Genomic DNA, 19171 nt, shown 5'->3' with positions numbered 1-19171 from the left:
ATATCCAGTGTGGAGTGGAGTGTTTAATATCCAGTGAGGAGTGGGGTGTTTAATATCCAGTGCGGAGTGGGGTGTTTAATATCCAGTGCGGAGTGGGGTGTTTAATATCCAGTGCGGAGTGGGGTGTTTAATATCCAGTGCGGAGTGGGGTGTTTAATATCCAGTGCGGAGTGGGGTGTTTAATATCCAGTGCGGAGTGGGGTGTTTAATATCCAGTGTGGAGTGTTTAATATCCAGTGTGGAATGGAAAGTTTAATATCCAGTGTGGAGTGGAGTGTTTAATATCCAGTGTGGAGTGTTTAATATCCAGTGTGGAATGGAAAGTTTAATATCCAGTGTGGAGTGGAGTGTTTAATATCCAGTGTGGAGAGTTTAATATCCAGTTTGGAGTGTTTAATATCCAGTTTGGAGTGTTTAATATCCAGTGTGGAGTGTTTAATATCCAGTGTGGAATGGAGTGTTTAATATCCAGTGTCGAGTGGAGTGTTTAATATCCAGTGTGGAGTGGAGAGTTTAATATCCAGTTTGGAGTGTTTAATATCCAGTTTGGAGTGTTTAATATCCAGTTTGGAGTGTTTAATATCCAGTGTGGAGTGGGGTGTTTAATATCCAGTGTGGAGTGGGGTGTTTAATATCCAGTGTGGAGTGGGGTGTTTAATATCCAGTGTTGAGTGGGGTGTTTAATATCCAGTGTGGAGTGGGGTGTTTAATATCCAGTGTGGAGTGGAGTGTTTAATATCCAGTGTGGAGTGGAGTGTTTAATATCCAGTGTGGAATGGAGTGTTAAATATCCAGTGTGGAATGGAGTGTTTAATATCCAGTGTGGAGTGGAGTGTTTAATATCCAGTGTGGAGTGGGGTGTTTAATATCCAGTGTGGAATGGAGTGTTTAATATCCAGTGTGGAATGGAGTGTTTAATATCCAGTGTGGAGTGGAGTGTTTAATATCCAGTGTGGAGTGGAGTGTTTAATATCCAGTGTGGAGTGGGGTGTTTAATATCCAGTGTGGAATGGAGTGTTTAATATCCAGTGTGGAGTGTTTAATATCCAGTTTGGAGTGTTTAATATCCAGTTTGGAGTGTTTAATATCCAGTGTGGAATGGAGTGTTTAATATCCAGTGTCGAGTGGAGTGTTTAATATCCAGTGTGGAGTGGAGAGTTTAATATCCAGTTTGGAGTGTTTAATATCCAGTTTGGAGTGTTTAATATCCAGTTTGGAGTGTTTAATATCCAGTTTGGAGTGTTTAATATCCAGTGTGGAGTGGGGTGTTTAATATCCAGTGTGGAGTGGGGTGTTTAATATCCAGTGTGGAGTGGGGTGTTTAATATCCAGTGTGGAGTGGGGTGTTTAATATCCAGTGTGGAGTGGAGTGTTTAATATCCAGTGTGGAGTGGAGTGTTTAATATCCAGTGTGGAATGGAGTGTTAAATATCCAGTGTGGAGTGGAGTGTTTAATATCCAGTGTGGAATGGAGTGTTTAATATCCAGTGTGGAGTGGAGTGCTTAATATCCAGTGCGGAGTGGAGTGTTTAATATCCAGTGCGGAGTGGAGTGTTTAATATCCAGTGTGGAGTGGAGTGTTTAATATCCAGTGTGGAGTGGAGTGTTTAATATCCAGTGTGGAATGGAGTGTTTAATATCCAGTGTGGAGTGGGGTGTTTAATATCCAGTGTGGAGTGGGGTGTTTAATATCCAGTGTGGAGTGGAGTGTTTAATATCCAGTGTGGAGTTGGGTGTTTAATATCCAGTGTGGAGTGGAGTGTTTAATATCCAGTGTGGAGTGGAGTGTTAAATATCCAGTGTGGAATGGAGTGTTTAATATCCAGTGTGGAGTGGAGTGTTTAATATCCAGTGTGGAATGGGGTGTTTAATATCCAGTGTGGAGTGGGGTGTTTAATATCCAGTGTGGAGTGGGGTGTTTAATATCCAGTGTGGAGTGGGGTGTTTAATATCCAGTGTGGAGTGGGGTGTTAAATATCCAGTGTGGAGTGGAGTGTTAAATATCCAGTGTGGAATGGAGTGTTTAATATCCAGTGTGGAGTGGAGTGTTTAATATCCAGTGTGGAGTGGAGTGTTTAATATCCAGTGTGGAATGGAGTGTTTAATATCCAGTGTGGAGTGGAGTGTTTAATATCCAGTGTGGAGTGTTTAATATCCAGTGTGGAGTGGAGAGTTTAATATCCAGTGTGGAGTGTTTAATATCCAATGTGGAGTGGAGTGTTTAATATCCAGTGTGGAGTGGAGTGTTTAATATCCAGTGTGGAGTGGAGTGTTTAATATCCAGTGTGGAGTGGGGTGTTTAATATCCAGTGTGGAGTGGGGTGTTTAATATCCAGTGTGGAGTGGGGTGTTTAATATCCAGTGTGGAGTGGGGTGTTTAATATCCAGTGTGGAGTGGGGTGTTTAATATCCAGTGTGGAGTGGGGTGTTTAATATCCAGTGTGGAGTGGAGTGTTTAATATCCAGTGTGGACTGGGGTGTTTAATATCCAGTGTGGACTGGGGTGTTTAATATCCAGTGTGGAGTGGGGTGTTTAATATCCAGTGTGGAGTGGAGTGTTTAATATCCAGTGTGGAGTGGAGTGTTTAATATCCAGTGTGGAGTGGAGTGTTTAATATCCAGTGTGGTTGACTCTTCCTTCCTCCAGCTGGAATTCCTCCACGGTCAGGTGCGTGACAGGTCACTTCCGGGTTCGCGCGCGCGCACGAGTGTTGTGTGGAAGCTCAGGTAAATAAAAATCTGGACTTTTCGCTTCAATGGCGGCGAATGAAGAAGAAGAAACCCACATGCGGACGATATCACAGCTCTCGGACCGAGGTGAGCTGGCTTTGGGTTTTATTTTATTAACGACATTTCAGGCAAAAATAAGTTTATTTGCTGTGAGGAGGTCACTTTACCTGCATCTGGAAATTGGCTGGGAATTACGTCATTTTTATGTGTTTTTACATTTAGAGATATTTTATGTTAGAAAATAAATAGATAAATAAATAAACACGGCCACTAACAAATAATGACTTACAAAGCAGATAAGGTCATTAATTCCTTTAGTACTTTTGGGTTAAACCAGATTTTAAATGTACTAAAGTGTGGCAAGTCAGTGTGTTTATAGTGTTCTGTTTTAATCCTACAGGACCTTAATGTAGAAGTCTGCAGCTCAAGCTGTACTTTGTACCTAAGAACAGGTTCCCAACCCCAACGCTGGAGAACCCACTGTCCTGCACATTTAACTTCCCAGCTCACTCTCTCTCTCTCTCTCTCTCTCTCTCTCTCTCTTCCACTGAAAGCTATTAATGAGCTGAATAAATAGTTGAATCAGGTTTGCAGGACACATGGTTCTCCAAGACCAGGCAGGATTGGGATCCAGTGCTCTAAAAGAGTTCTTAATCCTACAGATTTATTTCCTGAAAGTAATCAACCTGTTCAAATTCTAAGCATGTTAGGAAAATATGTACTACATATCTCTAAATAGAAGGGCACTTGGTAAAAGGCAGATCTCAGATAATACGAAAGCCGTGTACAACATATTTCACCAAAATCTGCTCACAACTTTGAGTTATGTTGGGAATGGACAAACAAACAGATGCAAAAACATAACGTCCTCCAATAAAGCTGTCGGAGATGAACATAGCTACAGTGGGCACCAAAAGTTCAGAGAGCACTTGCTTCTACTTTAAAATGCTTCTACTTTGCATTGTTTTCTCATGTACTGCAACAAATAAAAGAAGCTGTGAAATATTTGCACCAATTTTAGTTTCTTAGTATTTATCTTGTCTTCTCCCCCCTTCAGTCATTCATTCATTCATTCATGCATGCTTTCATGGCCATGTGGACTCCAACATCAGAAGTGTGAAAACTTATGATCCATTTTAGATCTACAGTAATCCCTTAAGGTGTCCTCTGATCACGTGCTTCAATACAAGAAATTAGACATGAAGAAAATCTGACCTTTTGTACAAAGCAGTTAACAATTTTCAGTATCATAAAATCACAAATTTGCTTCCATTTAAATAAGGAACCAAAAATAGTGCATAACAATTATTAGTATAAATACGCAGGTGATTATAGAAAATCAAGCAATCTGATTGGTCAAGAAATTCTGACTATTTCTCGATAATTTCCTCGAGCGACTCAGCAAAATGGCGTCCAATCACTTCGTCACTGTAAGTGAGGAAGAATTACAGATGATGAAAGAAAATGCTTTTCCTAAAAGCACTAAAGTTGCTCCGAAGTTTGGTCTAAAACTATTCAAAGGGAAGGTGGAACTGTGATTTATTTTATCGATTTCAGAACAAAGTGTTTTATGTGACTTGGCATGGAGAAGTGACACAAATCTGTGCCGCAAAGTTATTACACTTACATGCTGCTTTTGAAGTTTAAAATACATTATTATTTTTTTAATAATCACCTGTGTATTTATACTAAAACAATTATCTGCCTCAGGCTCAGTGAACATCAGTGAAGAATAACCTCCACTTCATCTCAGTTATTACTCATGGATATTCACCTTCGGCGAATAATTATTAAATATTCAAGATTTTTAATAAGATTTTCTTAGTTTTAAATCTTTTAGTATTATAAGACCTTCTGTTTATTTTTCCAATTTTAAATAAAAAAATCCCAGATTTTCAGTGAGGGCTGAGACTTTTAGACCCCACTGTAGAACCCGTCCTGCACCACCAAAACCAATTACACTCTCAGGAGGGAAAAAACAGTACGAAACTGAACTGTACCGTTCTTTGTCACTGGGGTGATGCACGTTTTAGCATGTGTCTTTTCCCTAGAAGGTTATGCATAGTGTACTGTAGAATCCTACAGTCTGATTATGTGCCTTAAATCTCTTTTTAAAGGTAGAAAATATCCACATTTCCAGGTGATGGATGCATATTAAAGGGCACCACACTGGAGACAGGAAGAGTGTACTTTCTTTCATTTGTTCATTCATTCATTCTTATTTAACTGCTTAATCCTGGACATCCTAAGGACACTGGACGTGAAGCAGGAATATATCATGGATGGGACACCAGTCCATATAAGTGCTGCTGATGAAAAACTTGTGGTGCATTATGGGTATTCTGCGTCCCCTAGGGTTTTTCAGTTTGATCTAGAAGTGACTGTTGTGGCTGCAGGTTTTCATCCTGCCGAGCTGGCACTAGACCCGATTTCACATGTTTAATTAATTCATCGAAAGCCCAGTGCACACCTTCCTGATTTCATCGGGGCTTCGTGTGTCGGGCGATCGGTTACGAGTATACGGGCCTGATTTGATTGGTTCAGAATTCCCTGCACACATTTGCGAGACATCGTACACGTTCCGCCCGAATAGATGGTCACGTGTTCAAGATATCACGTGATAGTACCAAAATATATATATATATATATATATAAAGAAGTATTAAATTTTGAATATTAGAATTAAAAAGGGATAATAATCCCAACTAGACAAATCAATAATAAGAATTAATTCTAATTTGTTCAGTCGTTCTTAAAATTCAACTTGTTCCGGGATTCCAGACAAGCGATTTCTGTACCACTGACAATGCTATAATACTTTACCAGGCATTTTCAAAGCTGACACGATTACAGCCATAGCCTCGTTCCTCTTCTCCCGTTTGCTGTAATCAGGTGAACTAATGTCATAAAGACAGGTGGACGCTTCCCAAAGTGACACAAGTTGTGCTTCCCGGTCTGCAGTCCATGTGTGATTGATCCTGGCACTCCAATTGGCTGTTTACAATTATCGTAACCGATGAGATTGTAGTAACAACGCACACACTACCGATTGTGTTGCGTACGAGGATATCGCGTCCGAACATATCAAGACCAGTTCTGAACCGAGAACCGATGAAATCGGCTACGAGGTGCTCCCGCACACATTAACAATTCGCAAGCGATTTAATCGGCCCAACAAAATCGTAAGCGAATCGGGAAGGTGTGCGGTGGGCTTAAGGCTCCAGATGAGTTGACTTGAGTGTGGCTCCTGTTTGTCTAGAATAGCAGCCTGCATCTCCACTAATTTTTTGGAGATAAGATCAAAAATCTCTGCCTTTAGGCTACGTTGTTCAGACACTGACCTGCTGCAGTGTGCTGTGGGGTTTCAGGAATGCCCAATGGTTTCAGATAGGACTATAAAATGGCGAAACCTTTTTATAAAGCTTTTACCCTCTAGCTACAGTCTCTATGCTGTAGCTGGAGGTCTCAAAGTGGGTGTAGAAAGTGTTGAGGTCATCCAGCAGGCTGTCTATGATGCTGGTGGTGGTCCTGTAGTCTTTGATGTGCTGCAGGCCTTGCCACATCCGCCTGGGGTCAGCAGTAGAATAGAAGCTGTCCAGCTTCTCTCTGTACTGCCTCTTGGCCGCTGTAATGGCTTTCCTCAGTCCATACTTTGCCGCTTTGTACTTCGTCTCATTGCCTGATCTAAACGCGAGAGAGTGAGCACGCAGCATGCGTCGTACCTGACTGTTTACCCAGGGCTTTTGGTTGGGGAACTTCCTGATCTGTATGGTGGGCACATGCACCTATTGTTGTAATTTGGCATTCATGGTGGATGGCAAACTAAGAATTTCGTTGCGCAGGAGGACATGTTCCTTACTGTGCATATGACAATAAACACTTTGAATCTTGAATCTTATTTGAGAGACTAGTGTCTCTAGACATCTCTAATAGTTCTTTATTCCTATAGAAAGTGTACTAGTGGAGCTATGGCTTCTTCACTGTATGTGGTATTACAACCCCGATTCCAAAAAAGTTGGGACAAAGTACAAATTGTAAATAAAAACGGAATGCAATAATTTACAAATCTCAAAAACTGATATTGTATTCACAGTAGAACATAGAAAAACATATCAAATGTCGAAAGTGAGACATTTTGAAATTTCATGCCAAATATTGGCTCATTTGAAATTTCATGACAGCAACACATCTCAAAAAAGTTGGGACAGGGGCAATAAGAGGCTGGAAAAGTTAAAGGTACAAAAAAGGAACAGCTGGAGGACCAAATTGCAACTCATTAGGTCAATAGAGATCTTGCAGTCACGTGACCGGAAAGTACACAACCGCCATCTTGTCGGTCAAAAACACCGCTGAATACTGCTGCACTCGTGTACAGAATGGATCAATTTCAACCGACGGACTACACGGCTCATTTTTCTAATGAACAGATAACTAGATATATGTCTAAAATAAACGAGCTACAGATTAGTGACCCTTATCGATTACCGGACGGAGTTTTCACGACCGGATTTTGAACTGCCAGCGGAATACCCAGACGTGTATAATTACCTCATTAACTTTCCCTCGCTGTTCAGTAGTGAAGCACTGCGTGCTTATAAATCTCTGCACAGTTATCTTTACAGAAATTCAGGATTTGTCAGCGACTCAGATGTGGCATCTTGTAAACAAGAATCCTCATTGGACGGGTAAGTCACTTAAGTATTACTAGTACTGGGCAATTCCATGTAAATGTCAACCTCACCATGCAAAAATAAAGCAACATGTAATACATCAAAACCACTCCCAGAGATCTCACCTAGGCCTGTATTTTACAGATGTGAATAAGTTGAACCAATTTGCAACCAACCTAATATGTCACTGTCAGTCTTTCTTTCTTATAATGTAAAACCCAAGCTAAAATCAACTTTGATGATGTACAATTCTATATTATTGCCACAAGCCACAGAAACGTATGCTAAAATCCACAAAACAGCAAAACAATAGCCATCCTAAATATTATTTAAGAACTTTGATAGTTTTAGCTGATATTTAGAGAGTTTTTCAAAGGGTTATGGTGGTTAAATTGCTGATTTTCTAAACATATGCCATGTCTATTTCAGACGCGTCACATCCATAACGGAATTTCGTCACATCCATAACGCTGACTTTTCCTTCCGAAACTCTGCATGAAATACAAAATATTTTAAACAAAGATTTTTTAATATTCACCTTGGACCCCTCTATCAAATGGATCTCTCCATTTCGACATTAGGTTTACAATTTCACAGAGTTTGATAAAAATGGACAGTCACCCAAGAAAAGTGATACTTTTTCTGTCACATCCATAACGCATCTTTTATTGGCGTTTTCTGGCATGCCCTAGATGTACTATGGGAATTGTTCTTGTTCTATCACTTCTCCAGTATGGTACAGCCTTAAAATATGCAACACCTGTTTAAATACTGGGAGACAATAAAACATGCACTGGGTCATTTGTTGCCATTTTGAGTTCAAGTGTCACGTCCATAACGCTGGAATTGCTCTACTGATACTAGATGCACTGACCAGCCGATTATAGAATAGAATAATGTAATTCTAGCTGTAATTCCAAATCGTCCGTCTCGTTTACCATGGATCTGGCGTTGGAGAGAGAGAGGCTTAGCAGTGGAGGTTTGAGTGGCTGTTTTCTGAGCTTAGTCAACAGGCCGGCTCTGCAGCCTCGCTTTTGCTTCCGCTCCCGGCGCCGCCTCCTTCGCTTTGCTTCCGATAACAATCCACGGAGACCCCGCTGGTCTCGCTATCTCGTCCGGAATGTTTTTTTTTTTTTTTCTCGTCCGGAATGTTGTGCATGCGATGGAAATCGCTACAAACCGTCATTTTCTGCTGGAAACCAATGTCCAGTAAGTCCATACGGTTGTAGTGGATATTGAAGTCCGGTACAGACGAACAACATGCAAAAATACACACAAAAAACATAAAAAACGTGCACAGGTAGGGAGAGCTTGTAGCCGCAGCCGTTGTAGTAGAATTGTATATAGTAGGGTTTTCCAGAAGAAAAGGTAGAAGTAGAAGGCGGAATATGGCGTTTGACCCACAAGATGGCGTCTGTCACAATCTGGATCGGCTGTGACGTCACATGCAAGTGCTCCATTGGCAATAGGTCATTAACATGACTGGGTATAAAAAGAGCATCTTGGCGTGGCAGCGGCTCTCAGAAGTAAAGATGGGAAGAGGATCACCAATCCCCCTAATTCTGCGCCGACAAATAGTGGAGCAATATCAGAAAGGAGTTCGACAGTGTAAAATTGCAAAGAGTTTGAACATATCATCATCTACAGTGCATAATATCATCAAAAGATTCAGAGAATCTGGAAGAATCTCTGTGCGTAAGGGTCAAGGCCGGAAAACCATACTGGGTGCCCGTGCTCTTCGGGCCCTTAGACGGCACTGCATCACATACAGGCATGCTTCTGTATTGGAAATCACAAAATGGGCTCAGGAATATTTCCAGAGAACATTATCTGTGAACACAATTCACCGTGCCATCCGCCGTTGCCAGCTAAAACTCTATAGTTCAAAGAAGAAACCGTATCTAAACACGATCCAGAAGCGCAGACGTCTTCTCTGGGCCAAGGCTCATTTAAAATGGACTGTGGCAAAGTGGAAAACTGTTCTGTGGTCAGACGAATCAAAATTTGAAGTTCTTTATGGAAATCAGGGACGCCGTGTCATTCGGACTAAAGAGGAGAAGGACGACCCAAGTTGTTATCAGCGCTCAGTTCAGAAGCCTGCATCTCTGATGGTATGGGGTTGCATTAGTGTGTGTAGCATGGGCAGTTTACACATCTGGAAAGACACCATCAATGCTGAAAGGTATATCCAGGTTCTAGAGCAACATATGCTCCCATCCAGACGACGTCTCTTTCAGGGAAGACCTTGCATTTTCCAACATGACAATGCCAAACCGGGACCTTCAGCATGCACTGGGGTGGTTTGCAGTCGAGTGTGAAGCGGCTGGGATGAGAATCAGCACCTCCAAGTCAGAGGCCATGGTTCTCAACTGGAAAAGGGTGGCTTGCCCTCTCCTGGTTGGTGGAGAAGTCCTGCCTCAAGTGGAGGAGTTTTAGTATCTCGGGATCTTGTTCACGAGTGAGGGAAGGATAGAGCGTGAGATCGACAGGCGGATTGGTGCGGCCACCGCAGTGATGCGGTCACTTTACCGGTCCGTCGTGGTGAAGAAGGAGCTGAGCCAAAAGGCGAAGCTCTCGATTTACCGGTCGATCTACGTTCCGACTCTCACCTGTGGTCATGAGCTTTGGGTAATGACCAAAAGAACAAGATCACGGATACAAGCGGCTGAAATGAGTTTCCTTCACAGGGTAGCTGGGCGCTCCCTTAGAGAGAGGGTGAGAAACACAGTCACTCGGGAGGAGCTCGGAGTAGAGCCGCTGCTCCTCCACATTGAGAGGAATCAGCTGAGGTGGCTCGGGCATCTCTTTCGGATGCCTCCTGGACGCCTCCCTGGGGAGGTGTTCCAGGCATTTCCCCCCAGGAGGAGGCCCCGGGGAAGACCCAGGACACGCTGGAGGGACTATGTCTCCCACCTGGCCTGGGAACGCCTCGGTGTTCTTCCCAAGGAGCTGGCCGAGGTGTCTGGGGAAAGAGAAGTTTGGGCTTCCATGCTCAGACTGCTGCCTCTGTGACCCGGTCCCGGATAAGCAGAAGAAGACGAGACGAGACAATGCCAAACCATGTACTGCATCAATTACAGCATCATGGCTGCGTAGAAGAAGGGTCCGGGTACTGAACTGGCCAGCCTGCAGTCCAGATCTTTCACTCATAGAAAACATTTGGTGCATCATAAAACGGAAGATACGACAAAAAAGACCTAAGACAGTTGAGCAACTAGAATCCTACATTAGACAAGAATGGGTTCACATTCCTATCCCTAAACTTGAGCAACTTGTCTCCTCAGTCCCCAGACGTTTACAGACTGTTGTAAAGAGAAAAGGGGATGTCTCACAGTGGGAAACATGGCCTTGTGCCAACTTTTTTGAGATGTGTTGTTGTCATGAAATTTAAAATCACCTAATTTTTCTCTTTAAATGATACATTTTCTCAGTTTAAACATTTGATATGTCATCTATGTTCTATTCTGAATAAAATATGGAATTTTGAAACTTCCACATCATTGCATTCCGTTTTTATTTACAATTTGTACTTTGTCCCAACTTTTTTGGAATCGGGGTTGTACATTTGAGATCTTTTTTTTTTTTTTTTCCCCTGCAAAAATTAGTAATGGTTAAAATACGCTTTTTAGATCCCATGAAATAAAAAGTTGAGAAGTTTTGTACCAAAATATGTCTCACTGATTCAGGGTCCTGAGACCCATTCTGAGCGCTGGGTATTGTCAGCGTAGAGCTTCACATGTTCCCGTTTCCCTCCAGCCTCCCAAAAACTTCCCGGTAGGTAGATTGGTTGCTCTACTCGTAAATTGCCCCTAGGTCTGAATGATATCCTGTGATGGACTGGCGTCCCGTCCAGTGTGTGTTCCTGCCTTGTGCCCAGAGTTCCGGGGATGGGCCTTGAATTCACCATGATCTCTGACCAGGATAAAGCATTTATTGAAGTGTTTAAAATGGGGCGTGGGCGGCACGGTGGTGTAGTGGTTAGCACGGTCGCCTCACAGCAGGAAGGTTCTGGGTTCGAACCCAGCGGCCGGCGAGGGCCTTTCTGTGTGGAGTTTGCATGTTCTCCCCGTGTCTGCGTGGGTTTCCTCCGGGTGCTCCGGTTTCCCCCACAATCCAAAGACGTGCAGTTAGGTTAATGTGGGGTGGCCTTGGGCTGAGGTGCCCTTGAGCGAGGTACCGAACCCTGACTGCTCCCCGGGCGCTCTGGTGTGGCTGCCCACTGCTCTGTGTGTGTGTGTGTGTGTTCACTGCTTCAGATGGGTTAAATGCAGAGGATGAATTTCACTGTGCTTGAAGTGTGCATGTGACCAAATAAATAAAGGTTTCTATCAAGGTTTCTTAAAGGTTTAAAAGATCATGAACTAGCTTGATAAAACCGTATCCACAGTATTCCTGATGGTTTTCCCACAGTCTCCTTATCCAGGTGGATTTTCCTGTTTTTCTATCTTTTGAATGTAAGTTACTTGTTTTGTACAAATAATGAAATTTTCAATAAAATGGACGACTTAAAAATACACTTTGATTCATTGGCATTAACTTCTGTTTACATTTGTCCTGGAAACAAATTTCCATGTTCCTGTATAGACTCTGTACAAAAGTTAAATGAAGGAAGTTAAGTATTAGACATACAGTCATAAGGTCCGTGTTCCTGTGTAACCCGATGATGCTCACATTAGTCGGTCGTTTTCCCAGACAGAAAAATGCAGACCCAAAAGAGAACTCTGAGTTTCCCCATCAACCATCTCCACTTTTACACAAAATAATTTCCTGACAAGTGTGAAACTTTTGAGGCTGCAGATTTGTCCCTGAGTTTTTGAGCTGAAGGTGTGAGATGATGATGATGATCAGAATTGGGTAAGATGGCTTACTGGACTCCCTGTTTCTCCTCAGCGATCCAGCATTATGAGGGCCTGAGAAAAGAGCACGAGAAAACCAAAAAAGAGGTGAGTGAGTTTATTTTCCAGTTTCCTTATTATTATTACAGCCGTTCTCTCTGCTGTAGACACTGCACTCTGGGGTGATCAAAAACATCTTTAGTCAAACTGAAACATTTATAGCCCGTTTCAAGGTGAAGTGAGGTATGTGTGTATTAATTAATAATTTTTTATATTTACTATAATGAATACAGAGGCCACAATGAATCAAGGCCTGTGTATGAGAATATGGTCTCCTTTTGAAGATCAGTGTGTTGTTCTTCAGTTTAAAGCTTGACGGCCTTTTGATTTCATAAAATCGGTGAAATTTAGTTCCGTCTGAAATGTGGTGATTATGTTTGTTTCTGTAATATCTCACAAAATATCAGGCCATTCTGTGGCTGGGAAGTTATTTAATTTGAGGTGATTAAAGCAAACAATGTGCATGAAATTGCTCGCTTGGCGCAGTCAAGCAGACAGAGGAAGTCCGTGTGCGCATGCGCAGGTTTACCACCTTCTTTTGGGTTTTACAGCAGCTGGCATCCACAGTGTTGCATTACTGCCATCTACAGGTTTCCCTTTGAGCGTGCACTGACAGTTCCATCATTCTGTCGCTAAACGAACAGCTGATCACACCGAGGTGTTCGCTGAGCGCCCATATTTATTAGTTTGGTCCTGCGTTTCCTTTCCTTCGTATATAACATAACGTCTTTTCTTCTCGCTTTCCGTTACTGTAGTCGCTCTTTCACGTTTCATTTGTACACTCACGTCCTCCATTTTTCTCTCCTGTTTCAAATTTGTATCCCACAATGCCTTGCGTGAACGGGGAAAGCCCACCACGTGATGCATGACATAGTATCTTGAATTGGGTCATGGTGAAGCAGGAAAAAATAGCGGAGAATTTACGGCCATGTGGCACTAAATTCATTAATTGTTCTATTTAAAAATAAAGTAATAAAATTGGAAGTCTGTGATTTGAATTCAGTAGCTTTTGGTCACTAAACAAAACTAATTGGGTGTTGGGAAAATTCTTTTTATGACCTAAAATTGAAAAATCTGAAAGGCAGTGCAGCTTTGAGTTGTCTAGTTTGGTGTGACATACAGAAACAGACTTTTCACCAAGCACATCTTTTATTATATCAATTGCTCTCATGAGAATAAAGTATCCATCCATTATCCATAAGCGCTTATCCTGTACAGGGTCACAGGCGAGCTGGATCCTATCCCCAGCTGACTCTGGGTGAGAGGCGGGGTTCACCCTGGACAAGTCACCAGATCATCGCAGGGCGACACACAGAGACACACAACCATTCACACCTACAGTCAATTTAGAGTCACCAGCTAACCTAACCTGCATGTCTTTGGACTCACCCTAAATCTTCTACTGACTCCGTCTACACCTGCATGACACTTCACTCTAAAGCTTAAACTGACTCCGCCCACTCTCCTGCATCCATCCTCTCTAAACTTAAAGTGCATATTCTGGACCAATTTCGTGTTTTGTTTTTTTTATGTGAAAGTATGTCCCTTTACACACTCATCCAGAAGGGTAATTTTGCACAAGGTCATCTGTCTACAGCAGAAAAAAATAAAATAACAAAATGCATCTGGAAAAATCCCAAGGGAGTCTGGAGCCAGATTCGTGGCGTCACCTGCGGAAGCGCCAGCAGGCTGCGCGAGCTTTGCACGGTTTCAGTGCACAGCCTGTGTAGAGCAAGTGCTCCCATTTCTCTCATTGTCCGGTCTTTTGGGAAACGACGAGTACTAATCCCATCATGATTGGTGTTGCTACACCCTCCTACGATACATCTGTTAACCATTTTAATAATTACGTGATAACGTTGAAGAAATTTGCAGAAAACCACCAGGTCGTTTTCTCATAAACAAACCAGCGCTGACGTAGGATTCAGAGGGAGGCGTCCCGCACGCAACGTCACGAAGATCAATGTTTCCCGGGAAATCCAAATGGCAAGTTTTTTCAGAGGCGGACCAATTCACCTCAAATGGCTTGATTTCAACTGAATTTTTCTGGTATTGCGCAGGGTAAAAAAAATTGCGCAAAATGTGACAGATATTTGACCAAAGTTTAATATAAAATAGGAGAATTACATTGATCTTGCTCCTGAATTTACCCGTGATGTGCACTTTAAACTGACCCTGCCCACTCTCTTGCATTCCTCCTCTCACTCTAAAGCTTAAAGTCAAACAAAACCCAAAAATAAACACCGTTTTTCCAGTCACAGAACGTGCCCTGATCAAATGCCCCTGCATGTTTAAAAATAAAACTTTATAACAATTTATCTATTTTAAAAGTTATTATATTGCTAAAAATAGGCTTACCGAGGCACAGACATTTGCACTGAAACCGGCTATTCGCGCAAATGTCCGCGTTTCCCTGAGTAACACGGAGCCATCAGATATTCTTCTAATTCCTAAAAAAAATCCCCAGGTGCCCACATTTTCACTGCTTCAGACTGGTTAAATACAGAGAGAGAATTTCACTGTCCTGTAATGTCGATGTGACAAAGGCTTCTAATTCTAAACATCTAATCAGAAATGTTCTGTAACCCTGTGATTTTTACTGGCAACAAAATCTGCGACTCAGCACCCTTCACTTTTATGAAGTTTAAATCTCACTTGGCGAGAACACATACACAGGACTGACACACATACCAGGAAACAATGGACTTTATCATAACACAGTTCTTGCCATCTGAAACGATCGCATTTCTCGGTGAATAAAACCAAACAAAGGCATGCCTCATAAAAATACAAGGAAAAGTGCACCCTAAAAATAAAAATTGGACACTGTGAGTAATCAGTGATGTAGCGCTTATAGGCAGTAAAAAGCCCCCAGAGGCTGGGTATGGGTGTGCTCTCTGTTTACCTGTGTGTGTTCACAGCCAAACACTTGACACTTGGGCATCTTTAGGGTTGTTTACAACAGTTTAAAAGTGATCCGTACCCACTAGATCTCAGCCTCGGAAAGTCATGTGGTGTGTAAGTGACGTCACAATCTCAGATTCTCTCGCGTAATCCGTACACAGAGCATGATATTTGGACCCCGGAGAGAGTAAGATGTCAGCACCCAGGGACATTTTGTTTTTCTTTTAAAATAAAATCTGTATACAGGTACAAATATGAACACACATAAACACTTGATATGTCTTTTACAGATATTATCTGTCAGTATAAAGGAGTTTACTGTTTGGGTGTAAACTGACTCCACCCACTTCTGCATCCATCAAAAGTTTAAATTGACCTGGCCTATATTTATGACTCTGCCTATATCTGCCTCACTACTCTCACTCTAACACTTCACCTGACTCCGCCTACATCTACATCACTTTTTCAAAACCTTTGTACATTTTTAAAAATGCTCTAATAAGCTTCAAGGAATTATTTAAGTCATCCATCCATCCATCCATCCATTGTAAACATTTTGGAATGATTAAGTCTTTTAAATTTGGTGTTGAATTCCAAATCTTAAAATGGGCTTCAAACTGTTTTTATTTCAATTAAAATTATGAAGCTTTGTGCAGCAGTTCTCAGCCCCTCACATGCCCAGTATGTGTTTCTGTAAACGCAGATCTAGTTTCACTTCTGATCCTACACTTAAATGGAATGATTATGAGGTGTTGTACACATGAACCGATTGTTGCTTATTCACTCATTTGTGTGTGTGTTTGTGCTGCTGTTATTTCAGTGTAAGCAGCTGAAGCAGGAGAGAGATGAGGCCTTGCAGAAGCTGGAAGATTTCGAAAGAGGTTTGCTTTAAGTACTTTTGAAACAATTATATTTTTTTCATTTTATTTCTTGACTAAATAATCTGTTTAAAACCATTACCAAAGCACGTCTCCTTTAAGGATATGCTTTAAGGGATATGCTTTATCTGGGGCTGACTGACACACACACACACACACACACACACACACACACACACACACACACAGTGTGAAAGGCTGTATGTCTGCCCAGGCTTCATTACACAGTAGTAACTGATAAAGCAGTAAGCAGAGCTGCAGCAGACTGAATGTGAAAGCTCTTGTGCTGCAGCCACAGAAACATTTGCTTTTCTTTAGAAGTGATCAGCGCACTTCATCTCAGCACATTATGGACTCTGCACTTCTGTGGGCGTTGTTCAGGCATGTCTCGGTGATACACACGCACACTTTTTAGCCAGAACAAACTCATAGACCTATATTTAGTAAAGGTAAAAACCTAATGCATAAAGGAATGTGGATGTGTATAAATTTGTCTGTTTTGTTTGCATATATGTATGCAGGCAATGAAAAGAATGAGTTTGTGTAATTGGGCTGTCAAATTCCTTTTTAAATTTTGAACTATGAAAGATATTTAGCAATGCATTTGCATATTAATGAGTCTGTAAGTTTTGTACTGCCACAGAAAGAGTGCTAATATTTGTTTTTTGTTTCTTTTGTATCACATAAATCACAGCAGGTGAAAAATGTATATTTTGGCTTATTCTATTCACATTCACTGGATATGAGCAATTGCGCGCTCTGATTGGCTACTCTACTACTAGGATATCAGCTCATATACCATGAGTAGAGAAAAACAAAATGGCAGCGCATGTTGCTGAACCAACCATGGATTAAATAAAAACTGTACTCGAAAACAAAACCCCCCAAAAAAACAAAAAAGGCAAAAAAAAGGAATAAATGTATTTGATGGTAAGAACGTATTTTTGAATGTGTTTTTTCCCAAGAATTATTATTATCGCATTTTTCATAAATTGCTCATGTCATTTTGCCGATTTGTTTACATTCTAAGCGGAAATGATTTTGTCAGACATTTTGTATAAAGTTTTTATTTATCGAATTTGCTAAAAAATAAAAATGCTCTGTTTCTCAAAATCCAGTGAATGTGGATAGAATAAAACAGTTATTCCACTCAATCTCGTCATACATGGATTATAGACAACTCGGTGCTACGCGCCTTGTCGTTATCAGCTCATGTACGACTTGATTTCGTGGAATAACTGAAATGTTTGAGATTTTTATTTATTTAGTTAACAGCATAAGGTTGTCCTGTCACTGATATTCACTGAAAAAAATGCCTGCCATCATCACTTGTCTTCATGCCAGTGTTTGTGTTTTTAACAGTTAGGCCAAATTCTAAATGTTTACTATATGTGCTCACTACATAAGGTATAATGCAATAGAAATGCAGATCCTCTGAAGTCTATTATATTTCCAATAAAACACCATTTATGATTCAGAAAATGTGTGACTCCAGTAAATGGAAATTGGAAACTGCTTACATGTAAAATCACTTGGCTTAAACAGAGTTGTATTTTTTTATATTAAAAAAATTATTATATATTATATATTCTCCCCAGGGAATGAGAGGGTCGTTTCCCTGCGCCTTCGGGTCGGGGAACAGTCGCTGACTATCATTTGCGCTTATGCGCCAAATGGTAGTTTGGAATACCCGGCCTTCTTGGAGTCCTTGAGTGGGGTGCTAGACAGTGCACCACGAGGGGACGCCATTGTTTTACTGGGGGACTTCAATGCTCACGTGGGCAATGACAGTGAGACCTGGAGGGGTGTGATTGGGAGAAACGGCCTGCCTGATCTGAACCTGAGTGGTGTTCAGTTGTTGGACTTTTGTGCCATGCATGGTTTGTCCATAATGGACACCATGTTCGAGCATAAGGATGTCCATAAGTGCACGTGGCACGAGGACACCCTAGACCACAGATCGATGATTGACTTTGTAGTCGTTTCATCTGATCTACGACCGTATGTCTTGGACACTCGGGTGAAGAGAGGAGCAGAGCTGTCAACTACAACTCCTCTCTGGGGGGGAGGGGTAACAGGAGGACAGAGGACGGGAAGAGAAGGAGCAGTAGCCTAGCCTGACAATAAGCAATACTGGACAATGTGCAATATAATGTGCAATACCTCTTCTGCTGGCTTTTTTTTCTTTTTTTCCCCCCATATCTTACTTTTTTATATTTGTATATGTAAATACTTAGGCCCAATCCCAATTCTAATTTCTACCCCTCCCCCTACGCCTACGCCTACCCCTCCCCCTTCCCCTTGGCCCTTCCCCTTGAAACTGAGCTACAAGGGATAGGGCTTGAAATTCAACCCCTACGTATTGGGATAGCCCTTCAACGATCGCATACGTCATCGCGTACCTCCGTCAGCGTTTACGTTAGCAAAGCGCGACCAAATGCGTCATTGGCTGCGACCAGCCGCTACAGTCAGAGCCAGAACCAGAAATCTCTGCTGGCAGGGTGTGATTTGTTAACTAACACCACTGAATGGGATATCTTTGGCGCTTCGTGCACCACATCCGACAGAATGAGGTGTCAGAACACTCATGTAAACAATAAAAGCGAGAATAACAGAACAAAACGTACGCAGTCAAGCAACCGAAAACAATACTCACTCCCAAAGCTTTTTAGCAGCAGCTTGGATTTCAGAAATCGCTGCTCATTCTCAGCTCGAAAGCGAATCAAGCGGCGTGTTTCCTCTGGATAACAACTTAAAACACGTAAATAATGGAGAAAATACATTTATGACAATCTTTCGCCGCGGGAACCGCCATCTTTCTGAAATCCGCATGAAATCTCGCTGAAATCCGCATGGCATTGTGGGAAATCACTCAAACCCCTTCGTTCGGAGTCAGCTCCAGGAAAATCTCCGTTTGGAGGGGTACAGAAGCCCTACCCCTTCCCCTACCCCTCCGCGTTAACTGGGATTGGGATACCCCTACCCCTTCACGTGAACGCGCAAAATGGAGGGGAAGGGCCAAGGGGTTGGTCCAAGGGGTGAAATGGGATTCGGCCATAGTTTAATTTCATTTATTTAGAAGTTTTTCTCTATT

General features: G+C 41.9%; 1 protein-coding gene across 1 annotated transcript in view; it reads left to right on the top strand.

The window, feature by feature from the left end:
- The first annotated feature begins 2678 nt into the window (after positions 1–2678).
- Positions 2679–19171, top strand: part of shtn1 (shootin 1) — a 75042-nt gene continuing 58549 nt past the window's right edge. The window contains 3 exon segments of the mRNA XM_060934800.1: positions 2679–2817; positions 12291–12343; positions 16020–16080. Coding sequence (XP_060790783.1) covers positions 2757–2817; positions 12291–12343; positions 16020–16080 — 175 coding nt within the window. The 5' untranslated portion in view covers positions 2679–2756.

This window comes from Neoarius graeffei, chromosome 11, assembly GCF_027579695.1.
Source record: "Neoarius graeffei isolate fNeoGra1 chromosome 11, fNeoGra1.pri, whole genome shotgun sequence".
In the NCBI taxonomy this organism is placed as follows: Eukaryota; Metazoa; Chordata; class Actinopteri; order Siluriformes; family Ariidae; genus Neoarius; species Neoarius graeffei.
This window is presented reverse-complemented; position numbering and strand designations above follow the sequence as displayed.